General features: G+C 34.5%; 1 protein-coding gene across 5 annotated transcripts in view; it reads left to right on the forward strand.

Annotated features, from left to right (window-relative positions):
* Positions 1-16,883, forward strand: part of SEPT7 (septin 7) — a 98,861-nt gene extending 81,978 nt beyond the window's left edge. For all 5 annotated transcript variants that reach the window (XM_018047145.1, XM_018047143.1, XM_018047147.1 and 2 more), the window contains 4 exons: positions 4,334-4,459; positions 8,854-8,989; positions 14,669-14,808; positions 15,817-16,883. In XM_018047145.1, the coding sequence (XP_017902634.1) occupies positions 4,334-4,459; positions 8,854-8,989; positions 14,669-14,808; positions 15,817-15,856 (442 nt within the window). In that variant the 3' untranslated portion in view covers positions 15,857-16,883. The remainder of the gene's footprint in view (positions 1-4,333; positions 4,460-8,853; positions 8,990-14,668; positions 14,809-15,816) is intronic.

Raw genomic sequence — 18,311 nt, forward strand, 5'->3', positions numbered from 1 at the left:
AGGGATACATAGGAAAGTGGGTCTTTCAATCATTGTACTTTGTGTTGTGGTTTAATACTGAAAGAAGTATGAAAGTAGAAAGGAACAGGCTTTTGCTTCTCTTTAATGTGAAAAGCTTGTGGAAACTGGAAGAGAAGGCTTAAGTTTTAGGTCAGAAACTGAACTTCAAATATTTAAAAGATACACAGCTTAGTAGCTGTGAGTGGAGCACTTTTGTTACTGAAACACTGTGAAAAACTGATCTTCCTCCCAGGAGGGAAAAACATCAGTCCTGAATTGTACCTTGTACATCTGATGAAGGAGAAGGAAATCATGTGAAAACAGGATAAATTCTGGTTAGAGGAACCAGGACCTTAATTAGAAAACTAACAGCAGAGAGGAAATTCTGAAGAAAAAGTTGAAAAGACCCAGAGATAGGGAACAAAAAGAGGATCAAAATGAACCTCATTGTTTTCATGGAGAGATAAATTCCTTCTTTATGCTATTCCATACCCTTTTGCTCTTTTTTTCCTCTCATCATGCTTGCTTCTCCAGACCTTCAATACATACTATTCTTTTCAGCCTCCAGTTTTAGATGTCCATCTTAAGTTGATGTCTCTTCAGTTTCACACTACTCTGCACTTTCCCAGTATACAAGAATTTCTTTAGCTATGTAGAAGTAATAGGAATATTGATGATAATTGGAAATCATGGAACAGCAACAAGATCATTCTTAAAAGTGAGGGGGACAATTTGAGTCAAACTGATACCTCAAGAGGAGAAGGCAGTGGTACCCCACTCCAGTACTCTTGCCTGGAAAATCCCATGGACGGAGGAGCCTGGTAGGCAGCAGTCCATGGGGTCGTGAAGAGTTGGATACGACTGAGTGACTTCCCTTTCACATTTTACTTTTCATGCATTGGAGAAGGAAATGGCAACCCACTCCAGTGTTCTTGCCTGGAGAATCCCAGGGACGGGGGAGCCTGGTGGGTTGCCGTCTGTGGGGTCACACAGAGTCAGACACGACTGAAGTGACTTGGCAGCAGCAGCAGCTACCTCAAGAAATATAAGAGATGGGAGTGAATTTTGAAATTGAGATCGCCATGTAATTGATTTTTCTCAAAAGAACTCATGACTAGATGCGCTGATAGAAAGTAGATGATGGTGTTAATTCAGCCACAGTGGTTGCCAGGCCTCACACAGTGGGAGAAGAGCAAATGCACATGAAAGGATGTTTATCTCCCTTGGTTTTGAGAAAACAATGCTTCAGGTTCTATTACCATTTCTTTGTTTTCTCTTCCATTTTGAAAATGTGACTTCAGAAGAACTAATAATGTTTCATAAATATTAACTGCCAGTGCATTCCCTATCATTTTATTATTTTCCTCATTTTTAAATCTATGCTACTTACCTAGTGCTTGAAGCAATGATAATCTTTAACCGTGTTTTATTTACATATGCAATCAATAATTCCCTATGTACCTAAAATACTATAGAAAGGAAGGCTAGTTACTAGCCAGACTTTGAACATATGAAGGTATGCAGCCTCCCCTCTGATGAGTGGGACTCAGTAGTATACAAGCGTTACAAGCAAATGGACCATTCCTACAGGAAAGCAATAAGACAATCATACATGTGTGGAAATATTAAAAATTCTAAAATTATGTAATATTGCATAATTTTTATATATAAGTAGATATATGCTATGATGAGAACATTTACATGTATTAAAGAAATTCAAAGTAAGTATTAAGTGGTATATTTTCTTGGAGCGGAACCAGATAGAGAAGGATTTATGAAAATAGTTGCCTTAAGATGGATTAAGATAAATAGAGTCATCAGATGTTTATTTGTGGGGTTGGGAGTGATCCTACTTAACATTTTTATCAAGTAGAATGAAGATATTGTCTTCAACTTCTTGAGGTAGATGGTTATGCAATTTTGCTTAATAAAAACTTCATTTATTTGTTGAATTTGTTTTAGCACACTTCTTTTTTTCTTTCCTAAGGCATAAATGTTCACTTACACTTTTGCTAGATGTTTACTTTGCCTCTTAACATAATTTTTCATTTATAGTCTTTGAAACGTGTAAAACATCCTTGATAAATATACTTTGAAAATAAGTTTAGGAATATTTTACTGCTTTTCCTTCTAAGTTCAGAGGAGAGGTAAGGTATATGTTATGTAGCCCATGTTTTTATGATAAAGGCACCTAGTAGATATTTAATAAATACTTGAAGGAAATATCAATACCAATATTCCATATGTCTGTGACTTCCAAGTAAGTGAAATCCTGCAGGTTAAAGTCAGGAGTAGTGGTTGCTCCTAAGAAAGACCCAAGTTCAAAGATTTGTCATTTTGCTAATTTAGAGAACTGACTGTTGCAGGCAAAGCAAGGAAGACAATGGAAAAGAGGAAATTTTGATAAAAATAATTTCAGGATGTGGCAGTAGAGAGTGCCAAAATCAAATAGAGAAGGAAAACAAAAGGAGAGAAGAGAATGGTATAGTATCAGCAATCAGAAATGGAAAAGATAAATAAATTCAAGAAACTGTGGGGAAAATACTAATTATTTTAAGTGTGGAAGAATGAGTTGATTTTTAAGAGTAAAATAAAACGTATTTAAGTGGAAATAGAGACTTTTATAACCTGGAAAATACCAGAACCAGGTAATCATAAAAAAAGGTTATTTTAGTGAAAGGGAAAAATCTTTCATTATCTAAAGTGTTTAATGACATTAACAAAAATAATTTAATAGCTAGTTAACAAGTCCACCTTATATATCTTGTATTTCAGCTACGATGTACTTTACCTCAGGTCCTTTAATGATTTTTTAATGATGCATTGATGAGGTAATATATGATATTTAAAATTACAAAAAGATTGTTTTATACTGGCACGGTTATTTGTTTTTATTATTCTCTACTTAGAGAAATTGAAAACAGTAATGTGTCCTAGAAAATCAACAATGTTTATCACATCTCAGCTCCAAATCAGTTTTTTGCAGGGCCCATTATAGGCTCTGTGGCAAGAGTGCAAAAGGTGATGGCACGTTTTTTGTAAAAGGGGATGTATAGTATAGTTGAAGAGTTTATATGCTGTCACCTGTCGCATTTACTGGTACCATAGAAAAGACTGGCAGCCAAGGAGAAGGTTGTCTTGGGTTAGAGTGACTTGACTTCAAGAGTGCCAGGAGAGCTCCCAAAGCAGACTGGAAGAACTCTGAAGTAAGTTTGGGAGTCAGTGACAAATTCAGTCCCAATCATTGGATATGCTCAGAGTAAGAAACTGTCTGACTTGACAGAAGTAGAGAGGGATAGAGCTTTAGATAATTCCAGTGGCCATAGAAAGTGTATATTCATCAAAGGGCAGAGTATAAAGGACAATGAGGCTTGTGGAAAACCCAGTCTTAGTTAGAAATAGGAGTAAACTATCAGAGAACTGCACAAAAATGTCCAATCGAGGATGAATCATAGTAATTGGCCATCACAAAAAGGAAAAGTAATAGTAAATGTTTCTTGGCTATTAGGCAGAATAAAAACAGAATAACACCTTTACGTTTGTCTCTCATAAGGGAGTTTTGGTAAAGTGGTGGAGGTGAAAGATAGGGGATTAGAAGTGCAGGAATGAATGATGAGAAAAAGGAAGATAAAATGATACAGAGTACTCCCACACCATGTATATCCAAGAACATTGCATTGGTAAAGGATACAATAGAGCAGCTCACAGGAGTCTTTTAGCATCTTGAAACACTAGGGAATGGTAAAATTGTCTCATGTATAGGTATCTCCTATATATTGATTTTATGTATCATAGATAATGTCTGCTATGAGCAGACATTCATTAAGCAAAATACCACATTTACCAGACAGTTGGAATAAATAGGAATTTATTCCAAATTAAAATTCCCCAGTTTGAATCCAACTTGATGTGTAATCTATGTATTCCTAAATATTAACCTGAATAAAAACTCAAATATTAGTAATATTAAGGAAATATTAAGGAAAGCAATTTCTTTTAGGTTTGTGAACTTCAGTAGGAACTAATCTACCTTTCCTTCTCTAGTAAAATAAAATATATACTATAAAGGTAAATACTCTTCTCTAGCAATGTCATTGTTTAGTAAATGTTTTGAGAGAATTTATGGTTTCTAAACTTTAATTTGGAACTTAAATTTCTATTAATGTCAAGTTAGCTCATTGTATCTTGCTCCCCCTTACATGTAAGTGAAGACAGATAAATGCTGTCTTCCTTGAAAAGTTTCGTCTGAATTTTTTGTTTGCTAAAATTTTGAATTTACACCAAAGCTTTTTTAATAGAAGCAAATTCCTTATGTGTCTTTTGTTTATGACAGAACACATATGCAGGACTTGAAAGATGTCACTAATAATGTACACTATGAGAACTACCGGAGCAGAAAACTGGCAGCTGTGACTTATAATGGAGTTGATAACAACAAGAATAAAGGGCAACTTACTAAGTAAGTATACATCGATTCCTCCCAGGAATGGCATTATTTATTTAGTAAAAAATCATATTATTTCGTCGCCATCAAATTCCTCTTGGCTACTCAATAGAAAATTGGAATAGTGTTCTTTATGGGCTTCCTTAGTAATTCAGATGGTAAAGAATCTGCCTGCAATGCAGGAGTCCCAGGTTTGATCCCTGTGTTGGGAAGGTCCCCTGGAGAAGGGAATGGCTACCCACTCCAGTATTCTTGTCTGGAGAATTCCACAGAGGAGCCTGGTGGACTACAGTCCATGGGTCACAGGGAGTCAGATATAACTTGAGTGACTAACACTTTTACTTTTTCAAACGTTGATTGTTGTAGACATAATGCAATTGCACATCTAATGAAGTGTAGTATAAATATAACTTACATGCCCTGGGAAACCAAAAAACTTGTGTGATTCACTCTATTTCTGTATTTGTTTCACTTTATTGAGATGATTAAGTTGTGGTTACCTTTTTCCCATATGTTAATTTTATTTTTGTTTTCTATAGCCTTCTCCATCTTTATCAGTAACTGAATTCATAGAAATGGCTGAAAATACAGGTTTTCAAAGGGTAATCCTCATAACTCTTGGTACATGACAAAATTTTCGTTGATCTAAAGATACATAAAGACAGTTTTCTGAAATTCCCCCCCCCTCTTTTTTTCAATTACATCTTTTATTCATGTGTCCTTTCGTGAAAATATGATGATGGTATTGTTTTATTTATGTTTGGTTTTAACACTCTCACTTGGCAAAATGTTAGTAACTATTGTTTCCCAAAATGTTTGGAAAATTTTGTTGCTCTTTGAAATCCTTAATTTAACTGAAATTCTTTTGGATAATGCTGTATGAAAATTGCTACATGTCTGTATACATAGTGACCTGCCAAACCACCAAACTAAGAAGCAAAAGTATGTAAATGTACTTGCTTAATGAATTCTTCAGGAAAGACCACATATAATTTAAATGAAATTTGGTTCTTTTCGTTACGCTCAAAATGTAATACATTTCAGCATTTATACATTTATACAACCAAAATGTAGGTTGTATGACACAACCACAGTAGGGTCTTAGGTCAGCCTTAAATGTGGTCCTTGCTGTGATTCTGCAATTGGTCACATGAAAAGGGTAAGTCATTTTTCAGGATCTCCTTGAAAAGATCCCTAAAAGAAGCTAAGTTGCATCTTTGAGGATTTAATATGATGTTCAGGTTATGTTGGCCTGTTTTTTAAAAAATCTTTTACCGGGTCTTTTTATTTTTTTGATTGAGTTACGTTGAATTTCTCTGACAAGTTTTAAGTTTATAAGCTTTAGCTTGTTGATGTGTGTCAACAAGCATTTTCATTAAAAAGTAGGCAGACAATGAAATAGTTTAAATGGTTTTTCTAGCTATCTAATAAAGTTTCATTTGAAAAACTGTGATAACAAAAAGTTATCCTTTTTCCTGTTTTCTGCATTATAAACACATTTTTGTATTACGTTTTTCTAAATAGCACTTTAATAAAGATGACTAGAATTGAGATGCTAATTAATTTAACAATTAGGTTTACAAAATCATTTTGACTGGTAAGAGTCTTCAAAAAATTAATTTTTTAAATGTGTGACCATTTTCTTATAATACTGAAATATCACTCTTGGTTAGGAGGCAAGTATTTTTACAAGGTTGAAAGACAAAGTACCTCAAGTGTGAAATATTGAACATCTCTTTGAAAGTATGCATATGTAAATAGGTTTAGAAACTTGAGCAGACTGTCAGAAGATAGTTGCATAGCATATTTACTTTCATAATGATTTGGTATAGGGATTATTAACAGAATTTGGAAAAGAAATTAACTATCTTCAACAAATTTGGCCATAAACTTTTGTTTTAGGAACGTGAAGTGAAAGTCGCTCAGTTGTGTCCGACTCTTTGTGACCCCACAGACTATACAGTCCGTGGAATTCTCCAGGCCACAATCCTGGAGTGGGTAGGATCCTTTCCTTTTTCCTTTCTCCAGGGGATCATCCCAACCCAGGGATTGAACTCAGGTCTCCCGCATTGCAGGTGGATTCTTTACCAGCTGAGCCCCTTTACTGTAAAATCTGTGGATTTGCTTTTAATTGCTGTTTTTATTGTGGTTTACTCTAAGTGTGTTTTGTTGTTGTTTAGTCACTTATGTCCCACTTCTGTGACCACATGGACTGTAGCCCTCCAGGCTCTTCTGTCCATGAGATTTCCCAGGCAAGAATACTGGAGAGGGTTACCTTTTTCTTCTCCATTTATGTGTGCTAGTAAGTCTCTGTATTTTTTGTTCTTTTAGATATGGCACACTTGAAGACATTTCATTTGTTTTTCCAAAGACATAAGCAGTTTTAGTATGTAAAGATTTTTAATATTTAAAAACAAATTTTAAAACATCAAAGCTCTACAATCTTCTGTTTTCCTCCAAGAGTTATTTAAATGATAATTTAGGTGACCGTGTTCCACTCTTGGTAAGGTGGTAGGTAGTCTTTTCATGTGCAAAGTATACTACAAATTCTTTACATTTATATGGATTGGCTTATTCCTCCCAAGGATGAAATTAAAGAGTATTTTATAGATAGGTTATTATTAGTAAGAATATATATTTAACTTTAAAATCACAGTTCCATCTGAATTTTAATTTATTTTTTTAAATTCTAGTGTTTACTTAATTTATTTAAGTTTACAATATATTTTCAAGTTGCAGCAGTGTTGTTGGATAATCTTAAGTTGCTTAACATATTCAGTTATTTAAGATGGCCAATTCAAAAATCATTTTTATGGGTTTTATGGTTTTTTCCTAGAGCCTAAAAGTGTTTTGGAGTATGGCAGAAGTGAGTTTTGTAGAAATCAAACAAAAGCTTTGAACCCTTACTAGAAAAAACACTTGTATGAACACACAACACACACACACGTTTGTTGTGTGATTTCAGGACCCAAGAGATCTGAGGCTCCTCTTAAAAATACCTGCCATAAATATATCACCTTTTAGTGAAATAATGATATTTACACTTTAAAATTTATTCCAGTTTACCTGGCTTTTTGAATGTTGATTTTCCTAAGTTAATGTTTGGTTTATTTTCATTTTCAGAACTTCTGATTAATTGTTTAATTATTAAAACATACTGCAGGTTTATTCTTTTGATGAAATATCCTTTAGTTAAGTAACATTTTGTTCTAACTTGCACTAATTGCAAAAACAAATCCTCTTGGTCACAATGCTACATCACATTTTGTCTTTGCTTTTTGCTAAGAAAAATCAGTAGGCAGTGTTCTTTCTGTCCTGTTGTTCATTTAATATATTCCATCTCGGTCTCTTTTTCTCCTTGATAGGAAAGAATAGTGCTACGATGGTCAGAAATATTCAGCCTCATAAGGAGAGAAGTCACTATAATCAGAGTGTGTCAAATCAAGATTAAAGTGACTAGCTTTGAAGTTATAGATGAAATACAAAGCCTGATTTTGTTTTTAAGCCATAATTTAACTTTTTTAACCACTTTATTCATTTAGGGTTGTAATTAAATGGTCAAAGCTTGTTTTTGTGGAAGCACAATATACGTGTTTAATCAACAAAGTCAGAAAAGAGCCTGCCTCTTTTAAGCTGTCCCAGTGTATTGGAATAGGTTTTTAGAGATCCCGAAGGCCACAGAGCCCACTTTTCTTTCTTCTCTGGGACTGTAGTAGGTTGCTGATACTTTGCTGTACTCTTTTCTCCATAAGTATACTAGCCTTCACTTAAAGCGTATTTGTAGTATTTTTCAACATAAAACCTTGGAAAACATTGTGCAGAGATTTGAGTCTGTGAACTTTAATAGAGTGAACTACTTTTTAATGTCTGTTTTCTGGCATTTCAGAAATGTCAGGATATTCATTTGCTTCTGATACTGTCTTTTTTTCTGCCTCCCTCCATCCTCCTCCTCCATTAACTCAATACCATTTTTTCATATTAAAATTTTGTTTAAAAATTAATTTTCTTCTAGTTTTTCTTTTTGAGAATGTATTTAGGGAATGTGTCTTTTCCATTTTCCTTATACAGTCTGTTTTATGTGTTTTCTTTAGATTTGATATGCATTAGGTTTAGGGAGACTTCAAGTCATGAAACTTCATGGAAGGAAGTTCTAGATTGTAAATATTTATACATTTTTAAAGTTTCTGAAGAATTTTTTCATATGTTCATACATAAAACTTCAAACCTTTGTTCTGTGTTATTTAAGATGGTGTCAGAATAATTAAAAGCTTCTTTTGAAGCTTGTTTTCAAAAAACAGAAAGCAGAGAATTTAGTAATGGCATACAGCATTGTTCTCATCACTGTTTCAGTTTTGTATTACACTTTTCGTTTTTAGACATATAATGATTATCTTTAATGTTCATAATAGGAGCCCACTTGCACAAATGGAAGAAGAAAGAAGGGAACATGTAGCTAAAATGAAGAAGATGGAGATGGAGATGGAACAGGTGTTTGAGATGAAGGTCAAAGAAAAAGTTCAAAAACTGAAGGACTCTGAAGCTGAGGTAATTAACCATATATTTTCACCTTTGACAAAATACTCCTTTTCAAAATAATGTCTTAAATGAAATTGATAGATAATGTAACTGCTCTATCGATTTTTTTCACATGTAATATGCAAATTTAATGTGTCTGTGTGTGTTCAGTCAAACTCTTTGCAACCCTAAGGATTGTAACCTGCCAGGCTCCTCTGTCCGTGGGGTTTCCCAGACGAGAATGTTGGACTGAGTTGCCATTTCCTCCTCCAAGGGAGCTTCCCAACCCAGGGATTGAATCCACGTCTCCTTGTCTCCTGCATTGGCAGGCAGTCTTACCTCTGAGCCACCTGGGAAGTCAATCAGTTTAGTCGCTCAGTCATGTCCGACTGTTTGCGACCTCATGAACCGCAGCATGCCAGGCCTCCCTGTCCATCACCAACTCCTGGAGTTTACCCAAACTCATGTCCATTGAGTCAGTGATGCCGTCCAACCGTCTCATCTTCTGTTGTCCCCTTCTCCTCCTGCCCTCAATCTTTCCCAGCATCAGGGTCTTTTCAGATGAGTCAGCTCTTCGCATCAGGTGGCCAAAGTATTGGAGTTTCAGCTTTAGCATCAGTCCTTCCAATGAACACCCAGGACTGATCTCCTTTAGGATGGACTGGTTGGATCTCCTTGCAGTCCAAGGGACTCTCAAGAGTCTTCTGCAACACCACAGTTCAAAAGCATCAATTCTTTGGCACTTAGCTTTCTTTATAGTCCCAACTCTCACATCCATACATGACCACTGGAAAAACCATAGCCTTGAGATGGACCTTTGTTGGCAAAGTAATGTCTCTGCGTTTTAATATGCTGTCTAGGTTGATCACAACTTTCCTTCCAAGGAGTGTCTTTTCATTTCATTGCTATGGTCACCATCTGCAGTGATTTTGGAGCCCAGGAAAATAAAGTCAGCCACTGTTTCCACTGTTTCCCCATCTATTTCCCACGAAGTGATGGGACCAGATGTCATGATCTTCGTTTTCTGAATGTTGAGCTTTAAGCCAACTTTTTCACTCTCCTCTTTCACTCTCATCAAGAGGCTGTTTAGTTCTTCACTTTCTGCCATAAGGGTGGGGTCATCTGTATATCTAAGGTTATTGATATTTTTCCTGGCAGTCTTGATTCCAGCTTATGCTTCCTCCAGCCCAGCATTTCTCATGATGTACTCTGCATAGAAGTTAAATAAGCAGGGTGACAATATACAACCTTGACCTACTCCTTTTCCTATTTGGAACCAGTCTGTTGTTCCATGTCCAGTTCTAACTGTTGCTTCCTGACCTGCATACAGGTTTCTCAAGAGGCAGGTCAGGTGGTCTGGTATTCCTATCTCTTTCAGAATTTTCCACAGTTTATTGTGATCCACATAGTCAAAGGCTTTGGCATAGTCAATAAAGCAGAAATAGATGTTTTTCTGGAACTCTTGCTTTTTCGATGATCCAGTGGATGTTGGCAATTTGATCTCTGGTTTGTCTGCCTTTTCTAAAACCAGCTTGAAATCTGGAAGTTCATGGTTCACATATTGCTGAAGCCTGGCTTGGAGAATTTTAAGCATCACCTTACTGGTGTGTGATTTACAATAATACATATTTTAATAATCTGTTTAGATACAAGTATACTTGGTAGGAAGACATAGTAGAATACCTAAAGTAAATTTTACTAGCTATAGTTAACAAATTATGAGAAATGAAATTTTAAGCCTTTCCATATAGTCGGTATAAGAAAGTAAGAGTTTTGGGCAGATACAAGAATAAAAACTAGTTTTAGGATAGTAATAATTGACGAGACTTACTTGCATATGAATGGAGAAAGAAAGAACCTTAATTAAACTATGGGCATGCTGTGATAAATTACAGACAAAAAGAAATGAAGGAATGTGATTTTGTAGATGAGTTGGGCTTTATGTGACCCTAGTGTCAGTGTAATTCAGTTGCAAAAATCAGGTAGGGTAGTGACAAAGCATTCCATCAAGCTGTTCTGCTGTAACCTTAGAATCCCTCTACATGTTGAAGCATATATTTAGTTTCTGTTAATCAAAAAGATCATGAAGACATATCCATCTGTAAGTGATAAGAAATAAAAGATGGAGGGAAAAAAACACTTAACACAATAATCTATAGAGTAAATTTGGCTTGATGTCCAAGAACAGTAGAAGAAACTATAGGTAAACACAAATCAACAATTTCAGTATGATGTTTTCTCAGAATAGATTTATTATCATTGTGCTGAAAATTACTTTTAAATATGTAGGATGACATTAATAAGAAATACTTAAACAATTTTTTAATTGGAGGATAATTGCTTTACAGTGTTGTGTTTCTGCCATTCATCAACATGAATCAGTCATACAATATGAAATATTTTAAAAATTACTTTAAATGATAAAATTCTGGTTAAATGTGGATCCACTAATATAATAATATTTGTATTTAAACATGTTAAGAAAAGACTCAGATTTAGTTTGTTACATCCTTACAGTTGGTCTCTTTGCTTTTGTAATTAATTACTGCAGAAAATACATAAGCTTTCTTTGGCTAAATATATGTTTGCTACCCATGGACTGTAGCCTACCAGGGTCCTCTGTCCATGGGATTTTCCAGGCAATGGTACTGGAATGGATTGCCATTTCCTTCTGCAGGGAATCTTCCCAACTCAGGGATCAAACCCAGGTCTCCCACATTGTAGACAGATGCTTTAATGTCTGAGCCACCAGGGAAGTCCTACTCTAATATTACGACAGAAGTGCTCCAATCCATTGAGTAAGCAGAATGCAGAGTATTCAATAGTTTTGAGGAAGTGTTTCTATTCCACATTAGACTTCTCTTAAATTACTGAGCTTTTCATGTAATCTCTTATCACAAAAAAACTTACTTCCACTACTGTTACATTTATAATATGTGTTTAATTCAGTGCAGATACAGAATAGCTTCTCCAGGTTTAAGATTGCCAACTCTGCAAAACTAATATCCTGAGCACTTGTTATTAAGATGACATTTAGGAGATTAAGTTTTTTTATTAGTTAGGTTTTTATTAAATCTATCCATTTGAGTCTCTACCCCTTTACCAATTAATAAGTAATCTGGAGAATCCCTGCTACTGCTGCTAAGTCACTTCAGTCATGTCCGACTCTGTGTGACCCCATAGACAGCAGCCTACCAGGCTCCCCTGTCCCTGGGATTCTCCAGGCAAGAACACTGGAGTGGGTTGCCATTTCCTTCTCCAATGCATGAAAGTGAAAAGTGAAAGTGAAATCTCTCAGTCGTGTCCGACTCTTCGCGACCCCATGGACTGCAGCCTCTCAGGCTCCTCCGTCCATGGGATTTTCCAGGCAAGAGTACTGGAGTGGGGTGCCATGAATCCCTATCAGAAGGTAAATAAAAATAGGAATAATCAAGAGTCTGCATTATCTCCGCACTTAGGTTTCGATGAAAATCTAAAAGGAGTTGAATTTACATTTGAAAAGACATATTTTAGGGTCTCCTCCTAAGAGTAAATGTCATAAGCAATTATGTTAAGCATTTATTTCCATAAGCAATTATAGAACTTTTGAGAGTTTTAATGATTACTGTGAATGGTGAAAACAGACTTTTGTAATACTTAGCTACTCTTTGAAGAATAGTCTTTATTAGCATTGAAAGAAACTGTAAAGCGATGTGGGCCAAGTTTCCCCTAATTCTGTAAGCCATATAAGTATATAAATATGAAGTCTATTTAACCTTGTATAATATGTTTTCTCAAGTGCTAGATATATTTGTGTGGGGCATAGCTGCTAATATCCTGCAGCACAGTGTATTAGACACAGTACTAAGCATCTTTCATAGATTATGTTATTTAGTCCATACCACAGCCCTACAAGGTGGATATTATTGTCTCATTTCCATTTTTTACATGAGAGGAACGATAAATTAACTTGGTCAGTGCTGCATATCTGTAAGTCATTATTTGAATGCACTTAACTGTGCTCTTAATCCTAGACAAGTCTACAATCATGTATCCACAATTTCGAATCTTTAAAAGCTCTGAAAACTGCAAAGCTGGAAACAGAACTAACAGTTTTATCCCCACTTGATGTGAATAGTTATATACTTTGCTGCAAAAATAAAAAATGTGATAGATGCTACCTTAGACAGCCCAGGTGTTAAATAGACCTATTGGCTTTCAGAAATCTGAAAAATTCTGAGCTGTGTAATACATCTAACCCTAAGAATTTCTACAAAGGGAAGGATTGTGACCTGCACTTTTAACCTACATGGCAGTTAACACAAAAGAAAATGTATATGTGATAGAAAGGTACAGATAAAGAATGATGAACACTTATAACCCTATGGCCCAGTTTAAAAAATAAGGCATCATCAGTTCATTTGAGGCAGCTCTGTTTCTCTCCCCTATTGTATCCCTCTCTCTCTTTCTCAGAAGTAACTATGCTGGATTGTGTGTATATAATTCCCTTGCATTTTCTCTTTTTAATAATTAAAGGCATTTCCCTGTGTTCCTATTTTCTGACATGTTCTTAGTAATGTGTTTGCTATCATCAGGAAGATGTTACTTCAAATTTGATTCATATTTGCTTTAATATATCTGAGATGGTTTCGTTTTGTAGAAACTGCATGAGATATTTGGAATAGAAATGAATATGAAGTCACTTTTTTGGGTTTATGAAGTAACAAAGAAAGCAGATTGTATGCAAAATCATAATCCAAATTCAAGATGTTGACTAATTGATGTAATACAGTCTTTAACGGAACATAATTCCTGGACATTTATTAAGTTTTTAATAAATAGTTGTTAGTTATTTGATGCAGTTAGATAGTCAGATTTATTTATTAATTTTTTGCTGTCATTGTTTTCCACAGAAATGGATTGACTAGTGCCTAAATGGACTAGATAAGCTCTTTGTTTCTTCAGTTACTTTGCATGTGTGTTTTTTATCTTTCAGCCAGCATTCTTTGCAGCATTAACTCTCAATATAGAAAGAACCATCTGTTTCAGAATCATGGGGGCTTATTGAAAATGTGGATTTCTAGACTTAAAAACCCAGAATTCTAATTCAGTATATCTGGTTAGGTCCAGGATTCTTTATTTTTAACAAGCGTTTAGGTGGTTCATACAAAGACTGACATTTGAGAACCGCTGGTTTATAAGAATCCAGGGACCTTATCTCCTCATCTTGTAACTCTTATATTCTTACCTATTTGCTTTCTTTTCACTTGTCTCGCTTTCTTAAACTTGAAATTATGAGACAGGTTCAGATCCTGGTTCTGCCAGTTTTGGCTAATGACTTTGTACAAGTGACATAAACTCTGCAGCTACAACTGTTTGCTCATCTAGGAGTGGGAACAGTGGTGTCTCCTCTGCCCAACTTCCTACATGTTTGTGAGTAAGGAAAAATGAGATGATAAAAATATGAGTATGCCCCTTATAAAGTGCTATACAACTGTAGCTTATTGTACCTTTTTTTTTAAACCCCTTGTTTCCCAAGATTATTCTCTTTGGTCCCTGGCATTTTGGGTGGTAAGTCCTATAGAAAGAGGATTTTTAGACAGTGCTTTCCACGTGGTACTCTGAATTTATAGCATAAGAACTGAATGCTCAGCTTTTAACATTAGACTGCCTGGATGAAATGTATTTCTGATTTCTCAGTTTTATTTTATGTATTGTGCTTTGAACTAGCTCCAACGGCGCCATGAGCAAATGAAAAAGAATTTGGAAGCACAGCACAAAGAATTAGAGGAAAAACGTCGTCAGTTTGAAGATGAGAAAGCAAACTGGGAAGCCCAACAACGTATTTTAGAACAACAGAACTCTTCAAGGTATCTAATATCAGATTCCCAACAAATATGTGTATTAGTTTTAAAGAATTATTTTCCTGTTTATTTTAAAAACATTAATATTTTAAGACATTGTCCATTACCATACATCCCAAGCACAAATTATTTTCATGGATGAATAATTTACATAGATTGATGCACTCTATTATAATAGTATTTTTTCCACTGCAGACATTTTTATGACTTAATAATCTTCATAATTATACTTTAGTACCTTCATAACATTCTCTTCAGTTGACTTACCATAATTAGTTGTTTACTGCTTCCTGTCAAATATTAAACATAATGGTTGTGTAATTCTTGACAGACATAGAGAGTATTGCTGCAGTGTTCTCTTTTATACATTTAGAGGTATATTTTTATTGTGTTAGATTATTTCATTAAGATAAAGTTTTAGATACCTAGTTTCTAATGCAGCTAATTAGTTACTCATAATTTACTCAAAAATCGGGTAGTCTTTGTACTTTGGTCTTCTTTTCCTCATTAGTCTCATTTAAAACTGAAAAGTTGCATCCCTGTAAGGATTCTGTAATTTAACCTCACTGCTAAACATTTTCAAGTTTAGACATTTGTTCAGTAACACTATGCATCTGTTAACTTTTCCCTTAAGAAAGACGAAAAATTATTTGTGAGAAAAAAAGCATTTCAGAATGCAGGTGGCTGTAGGAGAAAAGGATACCTTGCTTGATGTCAGTTGACCTTTTTCGATTTGTACTATTTGATTTAGGAAAAGTTGTTTTTGTATAAAAAAATGGGATTTTATCATATTTCTTACTGTTTGTCTTGGAATTTTGTCAAATATTTGTCCAAGAAAATATTATAGATTAGCATTGTCCTTATTGTTAACTTCTAAATCTTCTGATTTTAAAATAAAAATGTAACACAGTTGAAAATCCAACACAGTTGTAGTTGGTTTAGCTATTGTTACCATATGTTTTCTAGGTTTATAAAGTAGTTACTCATTTTGATTGTTTTTGTTTACTCATTTAGAACCTTGGAAAAGAACAAGAAGAAAGGGAAGATCTTTTAAACCCTCTATTGACCACCAGTTACGTATTAGTTGCCAATATGCCAGCTTGGACATCAGTGTTTGTTGGATCCGTTTGACCAATTTGCACCGGTTTTATCCTTAATGATGGATTTAACAGCATGACAAAAATTATTATTATTATTTTTTTGTTCTTGATGGAGATTAAGATGCCTTGAATTGTCTAGGGTTGTTGTGTACTTAGAAACTAACAGCTCTAAGTACCTTTCCTACATTTTTCTTTTCTTTTTTTATTAAACAGATGTCTTCAATTTAATGCAAGAAAACATTTTACTGTTGTACAATCATGTTCTGGTGGTTTGATTGTTTACAGGATATTCCAAAATAAAAGGACTCTGAAAGGTTTCATTGAGGATAAATTGCCATAATATGATGCAAACTATGCTTCTTTATGATAATTATAATACAGAGGTTCCATTCAATGCAGCATATACAATAATGTAATTTAGTCTAACACAGTTGACCCTATTTTTTGACACTTCCATTGTTTAAAAATACACATGGAAAAAAAAACCTATATGCTTACAATGCACCTAGAGCTTTTTTATAACAACCTTTTTTTTGTTTGTTTGTTTTGAATTCTTTAAATATATATTATTTTCATTTAGTACCCTCTTTAGCCAGAATCTCATTACTGCTTCATTTTTGTAATAACATTTAATTTAGGTATTTTCCATATATTGGCCCTGCTAAAAAATAGAATATAGCATCTTTCATATGATAGGAACCAACAAAGAAACTTTCCTTTAATTCCCTTTTTACACTTTATGGTAAGTAGCAGGGGGGAAAATGCATTTATAGATCATTTCTAGGCAAAATTGTGAAGCTAACAACCAACCTATTTCTACCTATGTGCAGTCTCTTTTATTTTACTAGAAATGGGAATCATGGCCTCTTGAAAAGAAAAAAAAGTCACCATTCTGCATTTAGCTGTATTCATTTATTGCATTTCTGTATTTTTTTGTTTGTATTGTAAAAAATTCACATAATAAACAATGTTGTGATGTAATTGAGTGTGGCGTGTTAAATATTCTGCAGTTGATAGGAGTGTGTTTGAGAAGAAACTTTTCAATTTGAATTTGCCTTCTCCATGATTGTAACTCTTGTTTGTTTCATTTAGAATGCACTTGTGCTGATTTTCTAATTTACAGAATATAGTATCTTATCTACTTACTACTGTCTCCTATTAACACATTTCTCTGAGAACAAATTTCAGCTTACAAGGTGAACTCTCAAGTCCTTGGACTGAAATTTTTTAACTGAAAAAGAGAGTGGTATAATTTCTTTCCACTAAAGTCAAATGATAAGAGATTTTAACAAAATGCTTTGTGACATTTTAATGATTAATGCAAAACAGTTTATTACTTTAAAAAGTTTCACCGTATCTTTTGATGATCTTGTCGAAAGGAAGTAACTGATTATTATGATTACCCAATATTTTAGTTGACACTAGAAGCTGAAGGGTTTAAATAAAACAGGATGCTTAAAAGAGCGTTGTTGCTTTTCAGAGATATATAAAGTGTATGTAGAGCATGTTAGGAAGATCATTCACTTTACAGAAAATCTTGACTTCACATGTAAGTTCATTCTGGGATACTATTTTTAAAGCAGATCTTATGAGGCATTAAAAACATGGTTTAAGATTACTGCAGCAACAATTTATTTGTTGGCCATCACTAAAGATTGTCTTTGAAAATACAGTGCTTTCTGCTGTGTGTGGTTTTCTTTTTTTAATTGGCTGTTACTCCAAGACCAGAATCAGACATTGAGGAATAATTGTAAGTAAATATGCAGAGATATTTTTTTGTTTGGTTTGGTTCTTATAATAGAGATTTGGTTAACGCCCTTAACCAGAAAAGTTTGGTTTTAGGAAAAATAACTTAATGAATTTGATGACTGCAAAATCAGAAAGTTTATATTGACCACTTGTCTAACTGGTAAGTACTACTGCTTCTAGAAACAAGTTCTCATAGGTGCTGTTTAAAAATTCAATATGCATTGTGATAACTTTGTAAAGTCACCTTTATTCTATTACCCTAGTGAAAACTTTCGGAAGTTTTTGTCTGTATCATGGCGAAGGTTTATCTGAATCTGATGTAGGACCCGTACAGAACTTGACCGACCAGGTCGTTTGATGGTTGGCTTCGTTTTTCAAGCTTATCAAGGGCTTTTTTGTTATATGGCCTGTAGAGTTTTGAGAACTGCTATGTGATTATTCACAATACATATAACATTCAGGAAGCATAAGGAAAGGCTAGCTTGTAAATAGCAAAATGGACAATACGTAGTCTCCATCGTGAGAGACATTATAAATTGGAGTAACTCTAACCACTGCGCTCTTTAAGTGAGACCAGAGACGCCCTAATCCAAGTGCACATCGCATGGCAGAGTTGTGCTGCCACCTAGTGGAAGTGAGAGCTAATTGTTTTTATCAAGT

The sequence above is a fragment of the Capra hircus genome, chromosome 4 (assembly GCF_001704415.2).
Source record: "Capra hircus breed San Clemente chromosome 4, ASM170441v1, whole genome shotgun sequence".
NCBI classification, from domain to species: Eukaryota; Metazoa; Chordata; class Mammalia; order Artiodactyla; family Bovidae; genus Capra; species Capra hircus.